The sequence below is a fragment of the Telopea speciosissima genome, chromosome 7 (genome assembly GCF_018873765.1).
Source record: "Telopea speciosissima isolate NSW1024214 ecotype Mountain lineage chromosome 7, Tspe_v1, whole genome shotgun sequence".
NCBI classification, from domain to species: domain Eukaryota; kingdom Viridiplantae; phylum Streptophyta; class Magnoliopsida; order Proteales; family Proteaceae; genus Telopea; species Telopea speciosissima.
Window position 1 is genome coordinate 8,457,875 of NC_057922.1, and position 17,691 is coordinate 8,475,565.

General features: G+C 37.6%; 3 protein-coding genes and 1 long non-coding RNA gene across 5 annotated transcripts; all 4 read right to left on the reverse strand.

Annotated features, from left to right (window-relative positions):
* Positions 1-131: 131 nt before the first annotated feature.
* On the reverse strand, positions 132-948 carry LOC122667427. The gene is made up of 3 exons (XR_006333795.1): positions 839-948; positions 695-740; positions 132-186 (listed from the first exon to the last, which is right to left on the reverse strand). It is a non-coding gene; the product is annotated as an uncharacterized LOC122667427 (long non-coding RNA).
* Positions 949-3,403: 2,455 nt separating this feature from the next.
* On the reverse strand, positions 3,404-4,130 carry LOC122668170 (pentatricopeptide repeat-containing protein At1g63400-like). The gene is made up of 2 exons (XM_043864766.1): positions 3,947-4,130; positions 3,404-3,579 (listed from the first exon to the last, which is right to left on the reverse strand). The coding sequence occupies exons 1-2, from the start codon at positions 4,128-4,130 to the stop codon at positions 3,404-3,406; spliced, it is 360 nt and encodes a 119-aa protein (XP_043720701.1).
* Positions 4,131-4,174: 44 nt separating this feature from the next.
* LOC122668171 (pentatricopeptide repeat-containing protein At1g12775, mitochondrial-like) lies at positions 4,175-5,887 on the reverse strand. The gene is made up of 3 exons (XM_043864767.1): positions 5,672-5,887; positions 5,228-5,574; positions 4,175-5,177 (listed from the first exon to the last, which is right to left on the reverse strand). The coding sequence occupies exons 1-3, from the start codon at positions 5,885-5,887 to the stop codon at positions 4,331-4,333; spliced, it is 1,410 nt and encodes a 469-aa protein (XP_043720702.1). The 3' UTR covers positions 4,175-4,330.
* Positions 5,888-9,017: 3,130 nt separating this feature from the next.
* On the reverse strand, positions 9,018-16,596 carry LOC122667426. 2 transcript variants are annotated; one of them, XM_043863692.1, is made up of 7 exons: positions 16,470-16,596; positions 16,197-16,323; positions 12,942-13,055; positions 9,975-10,173; positions 9,829-9,874; positions 9,465-9,540; positions 9,018-9,290 (listed from the first exon to the last, which is right to left on the reverse strand). In XM_043863692.1, exons 1-7 carry the CDS (start codon positions 16,524-16,526, stop codon positions 9,076-9,078), a joined length of 834 nt encoding a protein of 277 aa, XP_043719627.1. In that variant the 5' UTR covers positions 16,527-16,596; the 3' UTR covers positions 9,018-9,075. The 2 variants fall into 2 exon arrangements, with proteins under 2 accessions (XP_043719627.1, XP_043719628.1); XM_043863693.1 differs by having other exon boundaries at positions 9,020-9,287.
* Positions 16,597-17,691: the final 1,095 nt, after the last annotated feature.

The following is a 17,691-nucleotide window of genomic DNA, read 5'->3' on the forward strand; positions in this document are numbered from 1 at the left end:
AAAGTTGTAGCCTTGCCCAAGTAATACACATAGGTAGGTATACATGTTATAACCTCAAAGATCTACCACAAATGATACAACAACCAGATAATCATAAATAATCTTAGTGAATTTGATGGTGTTATTTTTTGCCCCTGCATATTCTGTTGACATTTTGTTGAGCACTTTCAGGTCAAGTTCCATCCCCTGACAAATGACGAATTTGAAAACTCAGGTACACATGCTATAATGTAAGGACTATGCCATGCAGATAAACACAAACTCTTGTGAGGAAATATCTTGAGAGGAAACCTAGAAAGTGCTGTAAATTTTAAGTACATTTTACTGGCATGTCAAAGATAGATGACAGCATGGCAAAATTTGAATTTCATCATAAGAACAACAAAGACAATAGCATGCCAAAAATGGACCACTTGATTTATCATCACAGTCATCAAAGTTCCTTACTATGCCAAAGAAAAGCATATGGTAAACACTCTAAAATGCCAATGTGTCTGATACTTAAAGATCATCTAATTAATTTTTCATCGCTAGAGAGATTGAAAGTGAGTTCAGTTAAGAAGGGTTCGAAACCTTTCTATTTCCATTGTGTATATCATAATGTGGTAGGCACTTTTCCAACCATGCTGTGGGGGGGGGGTGTAACTAAAGTTTCTTTTTCAAAGTTGTCCATATAAAGTGTCATGTTACTTACCAAGTCCATGTGAAGGAAATGATCAATCCGAGTATTTGCAAACAACCTACATGCCAGGGAGTGGCAATGAGAAAGTTAAGAGCTTATAACTGACTAAAGCATAAAGCAAGAATTGAAGAGATGAACCTAGGTGTCACAAGTTACTTCTCATATGCTATTCGCATCTGGGCATTCTGTAGTTTATTTATCTCATTAACTCTATCTGTTGCAGAGGCTTCATTTATGTCCACGAAGCCAAATAGGAACATGTTCTTTTCTAGCATTATCTGTTGCAGAGGCTTCATTTATGTCCACAAAGCCAAATAGGAACATGTTCTTTTCTAGCATCCTTTTGACCAAAGCAGGTACTACTTTTAAGCTCTCCTTCTTCACATCAACAGGGCCTTTAAGTTTCTTCAACTCTCCTGTTGGGATTAGAGAGGTGAAAAATTTTCAGTCAGAATATAGGCTATCTTTCTACCAGGCTGTCGTTTCATTAACTAAGCAAATTATTCAAAAAACAAAATAGAATAGCCAAAAATAGAATAATTTCTTAATCAAACTCTTAATAAAAATTATTTGTGTACATCTCATATGGAATGAGTAAACTTTAAAAACACAAATTTAATTGCCAGTAGGTTGTTTTCCCACATTATCTTTGGCTAAAACATTTGTTCAGTCAAGTCAGTAGGTTGTTTTTCTCACTACCTTGATCCACATTCTTTTCATCCGCATTCCTCTAAAGCCTTAACTACACCATGTTATCCAATCTGCCATGCAGTGATGCAGGACCTATCAAAGGAAATGCAGTTAAAATATCTACCTGAATCGGAAATCTTAATTGAGAACTAGAGATTGATAATTAATATCTGAATTTTAAGAAAAAAAAGTTCAAACTTCTTGATTCACGGTAAGGGTTTAAAGGAATTGGTAATAATAAGATCATTGGAAAAATAGGGATTCTATGGTTTGAAAGGTAACAAGGAACTGATACGCAGATTAGGGCTAGCCTATTCAATTTGCAGCTAAAAGACATAACAGATGGTTGATGGGACATTGCATATAGGCTATTGGTTGAAGGTAAAGAATGAGGGTTAAGATGATTAAGGCTCACTATTGTTGCATTGCGAGTATAAGATTTTGAGGTGGTCTCAAGCAATGCACAAAAAGATTCCACTTCCACCTGATCAAAGCTAACCCAAAAAGAGAAGAAGAGGGGGATGGGGGGGTGGAGTTCTATCATGCTTGCTTCCACAAGGTTTTCCATCACACCCAGGATTATTCGCACATGGCAGCTCAGGTGGGCCCCAAATTTGATGGACCTGTTGTCCACACCAGCATCTGTTCATATGATACGAAAATTTCTAAGGCCAATCAAAGTGTCTCCAAAACAAACTAATTCTTGTAGCCATAAGGCCAATCAAAGTGTCTCCGAAATCAACTAATGCTTGTAGCTAAATCATCTTTGATACTACAATTCTAAACCCCTTAAATAGTGCAAAATTCAGCCTTGTGCATGGAGCAATAAGTTTTTTTCAAACATAATTACCCTCTCAAGTTGATCCAGATTAGTATCCGATGAAATTGCCAACGTCATCTCTGATTGATCCTCCCACACATGACAACAGGCTTCAGTTCCTGCAAAGCATCCATCAAAGTTAAGCTTGAGATACCCACCCAAGGGGGGACTAGACCTGTATCTCAGGGGTGTTGTGTTGACGACAACCGTCCAGTCCCTGAAAAGATGGTGGACTGATCACTACAGAATCAATAGAAGAAAAGAAAGCATTTTCATTCCCCTTCTAACAAATGCCCCAGCAAATGGCAAGATAGGACAATATCAGATAGGAATATACTACCTTAAGGGTAACCAACTGGAACAGCATTAGAAAGTGGATGCAGAACTTTCTAATATATTAGACAAAAAAAATGATTAAGAGATTCCCCATCTTCATGCACATTACGCAGACATGGCTAGACAAGCATCTACTAATGTAGAAGAAGTTCAACTAAGAACCACTCTACAGTAGGATCAATGATAGGCCAACAGTACGTTCCAACAACAATGATCTCTAGTTGAATGATGAACAAATCAGTAGTATTTTCCAGATAATAGATCTTCTAACCAGCAGCAAAATTGAAGCTTAGATTGTATCTTAGATGAAGATTAACACAAAGCACAATATAATAGAAAATAAGAATAAAACAGAAAAATAGAGAAGGGGAAAGAAGGGATAAAAGGATAGAAGGAGGGGGTTGGGGATAGATGGCTATCTCAGCCTTGGGCCTCTCACCCATAGCTATCTCAGCTTTTGAAACAAAGATCTCTCTCAGATCTCAAGCAAGCAAATTGCAACTTCATTGATTAAAGCTGTTGAATATTACAACTGATGGCCCCTTTATATAGATTAGCCAGGCTTCTAAAAAATAAAAAGTTGAAATGTAGAAACTTACAACCAAAAAGGAAAGAACACAAAATTAGAAAGTACTCAAAATAAGCTAAAACTAGAACTAATAAAATAAAAAATAAGCTAAAACTAAAACCAATAAATAACATGCGCAGGACATATGCCACTGCATGTGGGGTCCACCGGCTGTACTCTAGCATTATGTTAGTCCTGGAACTCATCATCAATCGATTCACTCCACATAGAAGCAGTGGATAGCTGAAATCTGCGACGCCTCCTCTGGTAAACTCTGAATCAATGATCAGTTGGTGTGATGTCCTCATCACATTTCATAGCATTCATGATCTTTCCCACACACCGCAATCAAATCACTTATCATAGATGCAATTTTTGAATCTGCCAAAAATCTGTCTTCAGCAATTTCATTAAGTTGGATTACCGTAAGTATCTCATTGCTTTTTAGTAGTCCTTCAACCATAATATTGTAGGTGACACCATCTGGATGACAACCATTTCCTTTCATTTACAAGAAAAAGTCTTGAGCTTCACCCAACAAATGCTCCTTACAAAGGCTATCAATGATTATATTGTATGCTTTAACATCAGGTTCCAGCTCTCTTACCAATGATAGCATTAAAAAGTTCTATTGCATCTTTTAGTCTTTGCACTCTACAACATCCGTCAAGAAGGATTGATGAAAATTGAAATAGCTAGAACAAGTCTATCGCATTCTGCTTCTTCAAATAACTTCATTGCTTCATCAACGTACTTGTCTATGCATAGCTCACTGATCAAAATAGATTAGGTGCAGAGATCAGGCTTTTGTCCTTAAACCTGCATTTCATTGAAGAGCTTTTGTGCAAACCCAGCTCAGCCCACCTGCACACTCCACCTATAGGAGTGCTGTAAGTAATATTGTTAGGCATCAATTGCTTGCAACGCATCTCCCTAAAAGGAAATATAGCTTCATCAATCCTCCTACTCTTTCCGAAACCACTAATCAATGCAGTGTACGTAATAACATCTGGCTCATGGCCTTGGTTCTGCATGTTGGCAAAGACTTCTATGGTCTCAACGATTTGACCTAATACACAGAGTCCAATTACCAAAGCATCATATGCATAAAGTATTTAGGTTCAATGCCTCTTTCAACCAAAAGATCTAACAGCTCATGAAAGTATATCATCATTTGTTATTTGTAAAAAGAATCCACCAACATAGTGAAGGTAAGTACATCATGTGAGATTCCTTAATCCAACAATTCATTCAACATTTTAGTGATTTCTTTCCATGGGCCAGAATTTCCCACGCCAAAAACCAAAATACTTAAGGTCACAATATCAGGAGAGATTCCTAGTCCTAATATTTTGTTTAGCAATCTAGTGGCTTCTTCTGATTGGCCAGAATTGCATAGGCCATGAATCAAAGAGTTGAAAGTGACAACATCAGGCTTTAGTCCTCTTTGAAGTATCAATTCAAACAACTTGTGTGCTTCAACAGTCCTTCCGTCTTTGCAAAGACCATCTATCAGAATGTTGAAAGTCATGACATTGGGAGAGACTCCAAGTCCCAACATTTTATTTAGCAATCCAGTAACATCTTCCCATTGGCCAGAATTGCATAGGCCATGAATCAAAGAGCTGAAAGTGACAACATCAGGTTTCAGTCCTCTTTGAAACATCAATTCAAACAACTTGTATGCTTCAACGGTCCTTCCTTCTTTGCAAAGACTATCTATCAGAATGTTGAAAGTCACGGCATTAGGAGAGAGTCCTAGTCCCAACATTTTATTTAGCAATCCAGTGACATCTTCCCATTGGCCAGAATTGCACAGGCCACAAATCAAAGAGCTGAAAGTTATAACATCAGGTTTTTGTCCTCTTTGAAACATCAATTCAAACAACTTGTATGCTTCAACAGTCTTTCCATCTTTGCAAAGACCATCTATCAGAATGCTGAAAGTCACGACATTAGGGGAGACTCCTAGTCCGAACATTTTATTTAGCAATCCAGTGGCTTCTTCCCATTGGCAAGAATTGGATAGGCCATGAATCAAAGAATTGAAAGTGACAACATTAGGCTTCAGGGCCTCATTTATCATTCCTTCTTTGCAAAGGCCATCAATGATTGCACTATATATGGTCACATTAGGCTTACATTTACCCTTGAGTTCCATCTCCTTAAGCATTCAAGAGCCTCACAAGTGTTTCCCGTCTTGCAGAGCCCATTGATTATGGTTTCATACGTGATTTCATTACAAGGGTACCCTTCTTCGAGTATCCTGTAGAACAACTCTTTGGCCTCTGCAATTTTATCCACCATGCAAAGTCCCTTAAGTAGGGTAGTCAATGTGACAATATTTGGATCAAAACCACGTTTCATGATAACCTCCAAAACAGAGAATCCCAAATCTGGCCTTTTCAACCCACAAAACAGTTGAGTAAGATGCTTAGCGTAGCGATATCGGTCTGTATTTGCAAGGAATTCATGTGTCTACTCAGAGAAATTACAGTAAAATAGTGTTTGTAGGTCGCAAGTGTCCCAAATAGTTGATTGAAGCAAAAAATTTTGGAAAGGGTTGTGAATGAACCAATAGATGGTATCGGCGGAACGCTTCCTCAACACTGATGGAGTTGCCTGTGCTACTTGACTTGCATCCATCATCATCTTCTGCAGAATTCTTGAATAATTCAATAGTACTCGCTCGCGGATGTGATTGTGTAACTTTAGAAGAACAAGAAGAAGAAAGATATGAAAGAAGCAGACGTAACGGAAGAGTAGGGCTACGAGAAGACCACCAACCCATTTGAATTGAATTCGATTTTGTGATTTAATGAGAATCCACAGCTCTCCACATCCCTTCCACTTCGTCTCCTCACTGTGTCCCTACTACTAAACATCTGTTTTTAACTACAATTAAAGGCTTTCACGAAAGGCGTTCTCCATGTGCAGAGAGAAACTCATTTCTTATCCTTATTATTTGTGGTCAATGGCCAGAGAGATTAGATTATGACTTTATGTATTAAAATAAATTTTCTTGTTTTGTTATTTCTCTTCTTTGTATTTCACCTTAAATTTATTTGTTATGAGTTAGTGTTTGTTGTTCGGTTAAGATTTGCGACGAGTTAGTTGGTTTATGCTATTGGAGCAAAGATCCAAATGTTGGTTTTTACGTTTAGTAATTTTTTTTTTTTTATGAAAAGAAAATTTATATTAAGATAAATTATACTGTTACCCCCTGAAGTTTGTATTAAATACAGAGTCATCTCCTATGTTTTTAAATTATACAACCACACCCCTGAGTGGATGATATTAAATAATACATTTTAAATATCAATTTTACCTTTTTCTAATATCCTGTTAATACTTAATGGGAAATTTCAACTTTACCCTTTTACCCTTATGTACAAAACCCTCTTTCTTCTCCAGAAATTCCACTGTCTTCTCCGGTGATCTGCAAGGGAGGAATTTCTGTTACGGGAAGAGGGGACTCAGTCAGAGAGAGCCTCTGACTGGTCGGGGTTTTTGGCAGACGGCGACACGGCGTACGTTAGTAAGAAATGCAAATCTGGTCGATCTAAGGAAGTTGACCAAAGGGATGACATGGTCTTCCAAGCTGCAATCCAAAATGCTCGGGTCCCTGCAGAGGATATTTGCAAGATTAGGGCCTGAAATCCCCATGTTAGAGAAAAAATTTAATTTGGGTTGTAAGGTATTGTCAGGATCAACAAAGAGCAATGATGGGTACATGGTAATGAGCTTTGAGATTTGGGGTTTGGGCATTTCGTAGGTGTCAAAAAGTGCAAGGACTGTCTCAGATCTGTTGGTGCTGTTGGTTCTGAAAAAAAACCTTTTGACAGGGTACGAGAGATAAATCTGAGGACAATCCGGAAGGTTGGATTTTAGCATTTGAGATGGACCTTAGAGATGGGTCTTGAAGAATAGGGATGATGAATCTGGATAAGAGCTGTGTCGCCGTCTGCATTTCTTACCTCACTAAACCAGAAGAGACAACAAACTTTTTCAATTTTCCCTTTCCTTTTTAGGGCAAATCTTCTTGATCAAATAAAATTTGTGAAATCGCAGAGTACATCAAACCAGCAGACCCTTCACGTCTCCGTTAGGAATTTCTGCTACGGGAAGAGGGGACTCAGTTAGAGAGAGTCTCTGATTCGTTAAAGACGAGAAACTCTGAATTTGAGAGGGCCGGAGAGTTGTAGACGAGGAAGGAACAAAGGGAGAGGGATGGGAGGGTAGGGTAGGGTGGGGTGGGGTGGGATGGGGTGGTGGTGGTGGTGTTAGGTTGCAGGGGGTAGGGGCAGGTGGGTTGGGTTGCAGCAGGTGCTGGGACGAGTGGGGTTGCAGAAGAGAAGAAGAAGAAGAAGAAGAAGGAGGAGAAGGAGGGATGGTGATGGGGTGGGTCCCATTAAGTCTATTTCAAGGGTAAAATTTTACAAAAAAAAATTAAGCAGTTAGAAGTATATTAATCATTTTAAATCATGAATTATCAACCGTACCATTTAATGAAAATGATATAACAGAGTAGGGCTGTCTGTACCAACTAACCAAATCTCAGAGGATGTGACTGTATATTTTAGAAACAAAAGGTCGCTTTATATTTAATACAAGAAATGACAGTGTAATTTTCCCTTTATATTAAAAAGAAGATGAATTTACAGTGTCCTTTGAGAACTACAAATATTTACGACCTTGGATTACCTGCCGCGGAAGCATACTTAACCAAAAAAATAAGGAGTTATTCTGGGTTAGCAAAATATATATCATCCTGAACAAAAGAGCTACTTTCAAGAAACATTGGGAGTAAAGTCCACGGCCAAGCATCCTGAGTAGGCTGACTGGCTGAGGGACATATTGTAGTATTCCTTTGTTAAATAATGTTGTAAAGATTTGTGTCAATTAGAAAATATAGTCTTTAACCAGCACTGGTTGATAGTGGATGGCACCGATGACGCTTCAGACGATGCACATCCGATGCCAACAAGGCCGCATCAATGCCAGATAGAGAGTGTAAGACCCAGAATTGTCCCCGACGGATGTCAATTCAAGAAAAGCTCACCACAACCCGGCCTCGTACATGTGTCTGAAAAACACCCCAGATCAACCCCGCACATGTGGGAAGTGAGAAACTTCTCTTCAAGAAATTCTACCCATGTAATTCTCATTTTTATATATTAACATCTCATTCATCTCATCCACTTCCAATGTAGAAGGCAACTTCCAAGAGAGCAAAAAAGCCAAACACTGTGGGAGAGAAAACACCAAAAACAAATTTTGAAATAATCAAGGAGGTATTTAAAAACTTCCATATAAAATACATTTTCCAACAATTATTTTGGTACCTGTGGAAATGGAACTATTTCTGGATATAGTTTGACATATGTATATGTTTGGTAAAAATTATGGAAACAATGAAAAGTATCAATGGAATTTCTGAGAATGATAAAATAATACAAATATGCAAACCTAGGAGGCATACAAGAACAACAACCGTTTGCTACAACAGTTTATGGAAGTCAATACCTAGTGACATATGCAGTTTTGCATTTGAGACAGGTTAGGTTCAACCTCTACATAAATAATATCGGCCTTTACAACCATTGGTATATATAGGGTAAGAGATCTTTGAATGATCGCGTGACCCCTGCACCAGCGTGGGGGCCAATAAGAACATGCATAGGCATCAACATGGAGGCAATTTTTTATTTCATGGGGGCAGGATGATAATTTCATGTACAAAGTTGCAATTCTTTCACCTGTGGAGATAAGAATTTATATATCTCATCTCACTTGGAGAGTAGAATCATATGGACTCGACAATTGTTAACAAAAAAAATATACAATTCATACAAGGAGATGCTTCTGGTTAAACAAGGTAGCTAATCAATCTACTACATCTGACCCCAGTTGAGGTCAGGTCCCTTGCCAGTTGGAGAAGGCTGAATCGAAGAGACCGTTGATTAATTCATGCATCTACTATTGAGATAAGAAGTCTACTAGCTCCTGATCAAAATCTACATCATTGTTCTCTTCTTGTACCTTCTGATAGTGATTTAGTCCAGTTTGTTGATAGAACATCTCCTTCTGTACGTTCCAGTCCTTTGCGATCTTATTCACAACATCTCCAATCAGTTTGTTATTTTCCACAATATGCTTTATGTTTTGGATATCCAGCAACTTGCCAGCCTCTTTTACAACAAACAATTGAAGAGAAAAGAGAATTAGCAGCGGGGAAATGAAAAGGTAATAGGTATACATGTTATAACCCCAAAGATCTACCACCAATGATACAGCCAGAAAATAAAAAATAATATCAGTGAATGTACTGTTGTTTTAATTTAATAGCAATGGGTGGGGAGCATTACCATTGATGGCTAGTTCTTTTGCCCTTGAATATTCTGTAGACATTTTGTTGAGCACTTTCAGGTTAAGTTCCATCCCCTGACAAATGAGGAATTTGAAAATTCACTATCATCAAAATTCTTTCTATGCCAAGGAAAAGCATATGGAAAACACTCTAAAATGCCAATGTATCTGATACTTAAAGATCATCTAATTAATTTTTCATCACTAGAGAGATTCAAAATGAGTTCAGTTAAGAAGGGTTCCAAACCCTTCTATATATCTATTGTGTATATCATAGTGTGGCAGGCACTTTTCCAACCATGCTGAGGGGGTACCTAAAGTTTCCTTTTCAAAGTTGTTCATATAAAGTGTCATGTTACTTACCAAGTCCATGTGAAGGAAATGATCAATCCGAGTATTTGCAAACAACCTACATGCCAAGGAGTGGCAATGAGAAAGTTAAGAGCTTATAACCGACTAAAATGTAAAGCAAGAATTGATGAGATGAAACTATAGGTGTCACAAGTTACTTCTTATATGCTATTCGCATCCGGGCATCCTGTAGTTTATTTATTTCATTAACCCTATCTGTTGCAGAGGCTTCATTTATATCCACAAAGCCAAACAGGAACATGTTCTTTTCTAGCATCCTTTTGACCAAAGCAGGTACTACTTTTAAGCTCTCCTTCTTCACATCAACAACAAGGCTTTTAAGTTTCTTCAGCTGTCCTGTTGGGATTAGAGAGGTGAAAATCAAATAGAAAGACAATGATGTCAGTCAGAATATAGGCTATCTTTCTACCAGGCTGTCATTTCATTCACTAAGCAAATTATTCAAAAAACAAAATAGAATAGCCTAAAATAAAATGGGTATCATTTTTTAAACAAATTCTTAATCAAATTTATTTGTGTATATCTCATATGGAATGAAAACTTTATAAACACAAATTTTTAATTCAGTAAATGTTAAAAACTAAGATTGAATACACAGGTAAATTTTGTCAGCAAGGGTCTATGTGTGCACATTTCAGATGGAGAACAGGAACTTAACTCAGGTTACAAGATACCTATTTCACTCGATGATTATCTATATTGATAAGCCAATAGGTGTATTCTACTTTTATTAAAATAAACTCTATCATGTCTTTATGTTATAGTATGAAACTTACATTCTCCTTTTCCAAGAAATATACCCTCAATCTCAATGAAAATGGACTAGAAACAAGGTTGGAGAGTCAGAAATTTAAATCATACCATTGGAAAGGAAATCTGATAAATGAAAATTACATGAAACATTAATTATTCATGAATTGAAAGTTCATCTTACTAGTGATGTCATGTAAACCACATAAAATAATGGAGGTTTCTTGAGTGCTCATTATGGTGTTGCTTAACAAGCCTGATCCCAGCTATTTGCATTACCAACATAAACCATGTTCACTCATTCCATCAAGCACAGCCTAAATTTGGTTGGTTCTAATTAATTCTAATTCCTTTTCTTTTCTCCTTAATATTCCCTATCAATTTTCTGTTATAGTATTTTACATTGAAACTGTAGTTATTCTATCATCGAGTTGGCTGCCTATAACTATGTTTACGTTTACTTAGCCTTATTGTTATAGGATTCTTGAATTCTCCGGCATATTAATATTTGACTGAGTGATGCCTAATTCCCACCCCCTATAGCAAGCACCTTATCAAATATTACAAAGCTGAATGTATGTAGATTAGGACTTCTATTGTTCATTGTTACTATTATCAGTGTTCTAACATGTATTTGTGTCAAGTATGCTGCTGCCTTCACCCAACTAGACAGCTTAGGTGTGATTGTAGTCTCCCGTAGGTTAGTCCTGCTCTCCTGTTAGTTAAACTTAATTTTCTAGGTTTAGTCCTACATCACTGCATGATGTAAGACCAAGTCGCAGTGACCTAGCCCTAAGCAGGATCTCAATAATTATACCCAACAGGTTCGAAGTTCAGACTTACAGTCAATAATAGAAACCAGAATCAGATCTGTAAACAGTAGGTTTAACTCAGGGAAAACAGTAGGTATTCAAACCCTAAATAATGGTCACTACATGGGGTTTAATCACCAACCGAAAGTAGACCTCTAAGGGCTGATCATACCCTGGAAGTCTCAGACCAAAGGGGTTACAAACTGCTAAGATATTGCAAACTAATGAAATTAGAAACTAGGTTCAGAATTAGAAGGTTAAGGGATAGGACTCAAACCAGCTAGCAGATCTAACCCAAATTGGGATCGAATGGAGGGGATATTGATAGAAGTTTGTCCTCCACATATTACTGGAAAACAATGGTAGGATCTCAAGTTCCACAGGCTTGAAGTTGCAGCAGGAAAATAGAAACAAAGCCCAGCCGCAGGTGTGAATTGACTGTCAGATGAGCAAGTTTGATAGCAGCACTTGGGGACTTAAATATAGACTTCAATAGATGATCTCAGCAGCACTTCTGGGAATCAGATGATGTCAGTTGTGCACAGGAAATCAACTAAGAGTAGGGATCAGAAATCGATGGAGAACATAAAAGAATGGGGATAGGGATAGGCGGGGTTGGCTATCTCAGCCTCTCAGGACAATGCATTGCAAACAGCAATATGACTTAATTCATTAAATCGTGGCTCTCAAGAGCTGATTACAATGTTTATATAGCCCAATGGCTGAGACAAACAGCATAGAAACTACACTCTAACTAGGATTCCCAACAAAATAGAAACTGGAATCTAACTTGGATTCCCAATTAGAATTACAATTCATAAGGCGACTAGGAATTAAAAATCTTTATAAAAAAAAAACCAGGAACTAAAAATAGAAACAAATCAGCCTTCTAGAAGCTGTAGTTGATCTCCCTTCCTTGCTGCTGACTTGGTTTCTAAATAAGACAAGATAGGGGGCAGATTTGGTCTTCAACTTGGGTCTTCTAGAAGGATTCCCACCAAGGCAATATGGCTGTGACACTGTTCACGTAAACAGTAACGTGAACAGTGTTTTGGTTTTTTCTTCTTCATGTTTCGATCTACATCACTGCAATTCCAGTTTCTGTTTGTTTCTGCTTCTGAAACCTAACCATTAGGTGACCTAGAACCACATTAATTATTTCATATAGCATTAATATTTTCTTTCAAGTATCATCTCTTCGTCAATTTATCTCTCAATACGACCAACTTTTCTTTGAAATCCACCATCTAGTTCTAGGGCACATTATCTCTCTTTTCTTATCTTCCATCAATTGAGAGAATCTTGCAGCATGTACATAATCATTTTGTTTGTAATAATTGTTGTTCAATGCATAGTGAATTAGCACAAGTATCTTTTGAAATTGAGATGTAGGGGAGTTAGCCATAAGCATTTGGTATTATGGCGCAAGTAGATAGAAATGTTTATAAATTGAACAAAGGAAATTTGTAAACAACAAAGATAATAAATATCAATACTAGGTCCATTGGACAGTTAGTTTTACGAGGAGGAGATGCATCATACCAAGGGACAAATATATTTTGAAAGGAGGCTTAAATGGCTGAGTCTCATAAAGACAATACAGGCAATAGAGCCCCCCTAGTCTACGTGATAAAGAATCTTCTGAAACCATATGGCCTGCATATAACTGATAGTCAGTCCACATTGAAGTAATAAAAGTGCATATTCATTATAAACAAATAAAAAAATTCAAGCAACTAAATCCTCTGTTCATTATTGCACTACAGAAATATTGTAATTCATGTGCTATTGTGAAAATCAGTTATGGAAAAGGGCCATCCTAAAGATGCAAATGGAAGGCCAGAATAACAGCCAATAATGGTGTAGCATTTAAACAATCTAATTTTATCCTGAACAATATTTAGCAATGATTTAAAAAAAAAAGAAGAAAAAGAGCCAATAAGAAATATACCTCCTAGACTATGGAGCTACCAGAAAAATGAGAAATGGAATCTATCTTATGTAATCTTTCTGACCTTATAAAATCTAGCAGGTTCAGTAGATCATTATACCTCCAACCAAGAAAATCTGGCAAAAGTTAAAAAGAAGAAAACTGAAAGCAAGTAATACCTAACAAATTCTAGTCTAAAAAAGATATATAAGAATAAAGGAAGAACAGAAACAGAGAAATAATATGAATTGAAAGCACTTGTGATCCTACAAATATGAAATTTCATGAAATGAGGAGACAAATCCCCAGAAATTCTGGTCATTGCTCTCCCCATCTAATTCATCATGGAAAACCCCGCCAGCAAAATAGCAAAAGTCAAATTAAGATGAAAACATTCCATATGTTATGTCCTCTCAAACAAGATTTAAAAAACTATCATGATGCAGCACTAAAGTCTAGGAATATTCACTAATTAGAAATGTTAAATACTAATCCCTGACCCACCATATGCAGTCAGCATCAAGTTGAATATGTCCTACGAAATCAAAAAATGAATAAACAGTTCTCTAGCACCAACATAAAGCACATATGTTTTACGGGTTGAAGGGGGGGGGGGGGACCCAAGGTTTGAATTGTGTAAATTGCCATTGGATTCCCTCAATGAGGATAGAATACTGGCTTGAATTGTTTAGCATAGTTGAAATCCCAAGAAAACATTCATTGAAAATATCAATATCAATATGGTTTATAAAGGAGGGCGGACCTCAACGCAATGGTAAGGTTGCTCTATTGCGACCTAATGGTAGCGGGTTTGAGTCGGGAAACAGCCTCTCCACAAAGTGGGGCTAAGGCTGCGTACATTATGACCCTCCTTAGACCCCGCAGTGGCGGGAGCCTCGTTGATGCAGAATGACCACCAAATAGGGCTTATTTCTTTAGAAATAGGCCTAGGGTTGGGTTATATCCATGTTGGGCCTTTGTTCCCAAGGGTTTTTATGTAATAGACCACTTTAATGAGCCTAAACTAGGGGTACTTAGGTTGCATACGGGATTAGCCCAATACTTAGTTATTTTTATGTTTTTAGATTGAACCGGTTTAAATTTGGTTGCATCCAAGTGGTTCAATGGGTCTAATTTAAGTAAAGTGTTCCTATTGGTTAATAGGTTCTTATATCCTATTGGCTAGTATGGAATCTTCACTTAAGTTAATTGTTCTAAGTTAGATTCTTTTATTTTTAAGTTAGTAGGGGTAGTTAAGTCATTACACAGTTTTAAGTAATTAATTAGACTTAAACCTCTCCCTTCCAAGTTTTTGTGAAGGAGAGGTATTTAATTTGTAGTAGAAATTGGCCTATGGCCTTATTATAAATATAAGAGATCGTGGGAGACTCCCCCACAATTGAAATTTGAAAAAAAACCCTGTTTTCTGCTGTTGGCCGACTGCTGCTGCTGCTCCTTGCTCTTCAAGAGTGTTTGCATCCTTGTGGGTACATCAAGGTGGAAGGGTGGGTGGAATCCTGCGACTCCTTACGCCGCAACGGCTGACGGCTGGGAGGGTCTCTCATTCGAAGGTGGCTTCGTGGCTTCATCCTTCTTCAATCAAGCTGCTGCCAGTGGAATCTAGTAGTAAGTTTGCTCTTTAATTTCTGTTTTTCCATTCATTCCCCCTCCCTATCGATTTCCCTTAAACCCTAGATCATCTAGGTTATTTTTAATACTCATCACCCATCTGAATTCAATCAGATTCAGACCAAAGCTCCATCACACCCCTGCCTATACTCGATCTCAGTTGCTGCCTCTTTCCATCACTCTAAACCCTAACTCCCCATTAATCACTATAAACCTAAGAAACCCTAATTTCAGTCCAGACCTATTCAGCCATCAGAAAACCTTTCTGCTGCAGCCAAACCTTCCCCCTAGTCCCTCTAACACTCGACCTTAATCCCTGCCCCTGAATCCTACTGTAAACCCTAGTTTTGGCTATTTTCCTAATTTTACAAACCCGAAACCCTAACCCTAAATCTGCAGAATTTTGAAACCTAACCAAATCTAGATATTTTTATATCATAATGATCCTCTAAACCTGCACATTGAAACCCTATAAACCCCATTCCCAAATTCCCATCCCAAACCCTAATTTTGCCCTAAAACTGCCCCTAATCAGCCCTAAACAGCAGGCTTAACCAGAGCTTGATTCGACCTGGCTCCTAGTAGGATTATTTCCTATTCTAGGACTACATTACTCGTGCACTGGGTACACCCTTTTCTGGTTTATAAAGACTCAACAATCTCTATGTAATCATTTCATCGAGAGTCAATTACCATGACACAAACTAGATCTTTTGTGACACAAAGTAGAAAGAGGCAGCTTTCATCTGACATAAGACCCAGAATATAATCCTGCAGAGCATGCATTTAAACCACCCCCACCCCAATAAAACACCACTAAAAGGAAAGGGCATATATACTAGGTTTTGGTGACATGTTCACAAGAATAAAAATAAAGACATCTATATTCACCAGTGGTCCCAAGAAGGAAGATCCACCTGGATGTTGCTCCCCCACCTCCCAGTGGTTTGCTACTGCCCCAAAAAGGCATAGAAAGACATCAAGCAAGACTAGGATTGTGAAATTAGATCTCCACAAAGAGTGTAGCCATGAATGCCTTTTCTTGTCTTTCGAATGCATTAACAAAACATGAGCAGGAAAATGACACTAGCAGAGGATCCTTTCTCTCCCAAGAGTGGGCAGTCGCCTTCGACATTTAAATCAATCTCCAAGTCACTAATGTGAATTACTATGACCAATGCAACAAATTAATTACAAAATAATGATTACAAACATGTCAAAGTCAGACACAAAAATACCAATTGAATGGGCATACAGTGATTGCATAAAGAAGCCAAGGTTTGCAGTAGGCTTAGCCTCAAAAATGTAGGAGAACTTCCGAGATAGCCATATCTTCTTCATATCATCCAAGGTTGTTGAATTACTCTGTAGTTTAAATAAGTATAAAACAATCAGAAGCATGCTACAAGAACCAACACCTTCAGTCCCTGCCAAAAAAATTACATATTCTGAAGAAAAAAGAGCGTAAATAGAGTAAAAATGAAAAACAAATACTGAAACCAAAATTGTACCTCAGAGAAATCATTTATAAGCTCATCAATATCTAGCTTGAAAGGAGTGAGATCCATTGTACCTTCAATTCCTCAAGAAAAACAGAAGATGCAATGCTTTGCTTTCTTTTCACATTAAAACAAAACAAACATTAGACATCTAATTTGGATTAGTAGCAACAATGCTAAACCTCACCCCAACCACCACCCACCACACTACTACGATTCTGAATAATTCAGCTCTAGAACCTCTAAAGTGCAGAATAAGTATACCAACCATCCTTTTTTGACTTATTGCCTATGTTTGTTGTTATCACCAATCGTCAAGCTCTATATCTTTGTCATTCAGTTTGGTAAGATGAATAGCCAAGTAGCAATCTTCTGGTTGTTTTCCAACATTGCTTATCAGAATCTCAAAAATCATGTCCATGTGCTTATCTCTTGAAAGTTACGACCAATGATGTAGGGGAAAATGCTGATTGAAAACTGTGTTGGTGTGCTATGTTTGGCCTATTTATTTAGCTTACATCACAACCCTTAATAGTGAAGGTCATAGATTTATGCATACTGATCAGTCTTAGGGCATTTGCCGTATTGATTAAGCTCATAGAAATTAGTAGTAGAGCTACCATCATATTTTGGTCAAGCAATGGAGGGGGCACATATGGAGAGGCCACTTGGATACCAATGTGGAACTCCAGCACTGACAGCAACAGGGCGTGGTAGTCAGGTGGAATGTAACAAAACCAACTATTCAGAGGCCTTGCTTGGCCCACTTTTCCTCCATTTACCTTGTTATGCCACTAGGGAAAACTTACAAGAGGATCAACATTTAGGCACAGGTGTTCAGGTGAAGTATGGTAAAGTATCATTCAGTAAGCTAGATAAATGAACTGCCAAGGAAAGGATCCATCAACCAGACTTTAACAAAAAGAGAAATGTTGTAGTTGACACAGAGATAAAGAGAAAGACGAAACAAAGATCTAAAATCATATCTGCTTCAAATATAGAGGTGGTGTTATGCTACATGAATAATAAGGACTAGCGTCTGCATACAAGGAAACAATGAATGAAAGACTACTACTACTTACTACTAAGCTTTTGATTTCACACTAATCCCACGCCTAGTATGGCAGACGTCACTCCTACCACCATAAGAAAACCCTAATTTTTTATCTTTAGCGGTAGAATGAACTACCAGCCCTTACTATTTAGCCAGCAAGATAGAAAAATCCACAAACAA